Below are 1863 nucleotides of genomic sequence, written 5' to 3' on the forward strand. Positions count from 1 at the left end.
GATGGTAGTTGTCAATTTGGCAACGGCTTGCCCATGGGCATGCAATTCTTTGTGAAGGTGGATCATATTCGGGTCACCTTTTGGAACATTGGCCCGGGATTGCCAAGTTGACGACATTTCTTCTGTGGAATTTGCAGCCGCACAATTCTGGTCTGCGGCTGCGCAGCTTCTTCTACGGCCGCCAGTTCTTGTGCGGTCCACACTTCAGGCAGGGCTCATATCCTGGTCATTTGCACACTCTCTGAACTTTAAATCATTTGTCTGTGTAAAGCTTCTTCTGCGGCCGCACAATTCATGTGCGGTCCGCACATTGGCTAAATTCCTGCTGAGCTCTTTCACTTGATCTACAGCCACAGATGAAATTATGCGGTCCGCACATTCTTCTGCGGCTGCAAAAATCCTTCTGCGGACCGCACTTCTTAAGTTTTGCGCCCCTTCTTGCCTTGTGAGTCGGAACACTCATTTTTTAGTCGGATTTCATCATGGGAGATCAAACTTCCAATTTGCGCACTTTCATTAGTTTCGGGAACATAAATCAATACTTTCGAACTTAAAACAAAAGCAAAAAGGTGCTAATCAGTAGTCAAAATCCACACTTATCAATTCCCCCAAACGTAAGTCTTTGCTTGTCCTCAAGCAAATAAATTAGTTCCCACCTCCTTAGAGTTAAGGGTCATTTTAGCGAGGCAAAGGCGAGCCATTCACACATCAGTTGGGACCAACAATTACCCATACTACTCATGCATTATCAACAAGGTGACAAGTCAAAAATTCGTGCACATATAGTTCTAATGTGACTTTTGAGCTTCAAGAATTGACTTTACTCATCAAGGACTCTTATTCTTTCAAGTAGGTCATGGTGGACTCCAAGCTCTTCCTCCTCTACTTTCCAACTTGCCAAGATCATTTAAGAAATTAGCACTCAATTTTAAGATTCATGAAAGGTTCACACATCTCTCACAAGAGAATGTCACAAGTGTGGCTTCAAGTACTATAGGTTTTCCCCTCATGTAGATCACCACTAATGCAAGCTCACTCGGTTCGAAATCAAGTAGGACTTCTTTCGGATTGTAATGAAGGCTTTTGGATTAGGTAGGATATGATACGGGTAAGTAGTTACATCTTTCCTTAAGCACTCCACATTTTCATTTCTCGACCCACGATTACCAATTCTTAGATGCATTTTATTTTCATTGGGGATTAGAGAGACTCAACATCACTCTTTCTTGTCCATTTCATTCTTTTTCTCCCTTTTTGATTTCTCGTGTCGGGGATCACTATCTCTTTTTGAATCCATCAACCCTTCCACTTATTCACTTTATGTGTGTATTTTTCTTCATTTGTTCTTTTATTTTCTTGCCTTCTCTCTTTGATGTTTTTGTGCCTTGATACTCTTTTCAAAATTTCTCATCTCTCCCCCAAACTTATTCTTTAATCCACTTGTTTCACAAGAGTGTTAAGGAAAGTTCGGGTACCAAGAGAAGGTCACGACAAAAGGTTTTCACGCCATCCATTGTTGGGACGAGTCACCCGGTTCACACAACAACAACCTTTGGAAAGATCTGTGGTGTTAAGAAAACCAAAGGCTTATTATCTGCTAAAGCATAAAAAGAAGCTACTCAATAAAACAAGACTAATATAGAAAAGATAAAGAAGCTAATAAACAATAATTACTAAAGAGAGATAAATATACATAAGAGAAGAGAGAAGAGATAGATAACTACAAATAAGAAAAGAAAGAGTATCATCAAGTTACAGACCAAATGCATCAAAGTGCCAAATAAAACCACCCCCCCCACCCCCGACCCAAACGTAACGACGACTACTACTTCCAACTTACGACTTACGTAAACGTAAAAGTAA

The 1863-nt window shown here is 40.5% G+C and overlaps 1 protein-coding gene across 1 annotated transcript in view; it reads left to right on the plus strand.

Annotated features, from left to right (window-relative positions):
- The window catches only part of LOC109235916, a 1669-nt gene extending 1424 nt beyond the window's left edge, over window positions 1–245 (plus strand). Inside the window, exon 5 of the mRNA XM_019402158.1 lies at window positions 138–245. Within this exon, the coding sequence (XP_019257703.1) occupies window positions 138–245 (108 nt within the window). The remainder of the gene's footprint in view (window positions 1–137) is intronic.

Source organism: Nicotiana attenuata, chromosome 12 (genome assembly GCF_001879085.1).
Source record: "Nicotiana attenuata strain UT chromosome 12, NIATTr2, whole genome shotgun sequence".
Taxonomy (NCBI): Eukaryota; Viridiplantae; Streptophyta; class Magnoliopsida; order Solanales; family Solanaceae; genus Nicotiana; species Nicotiana attenuata.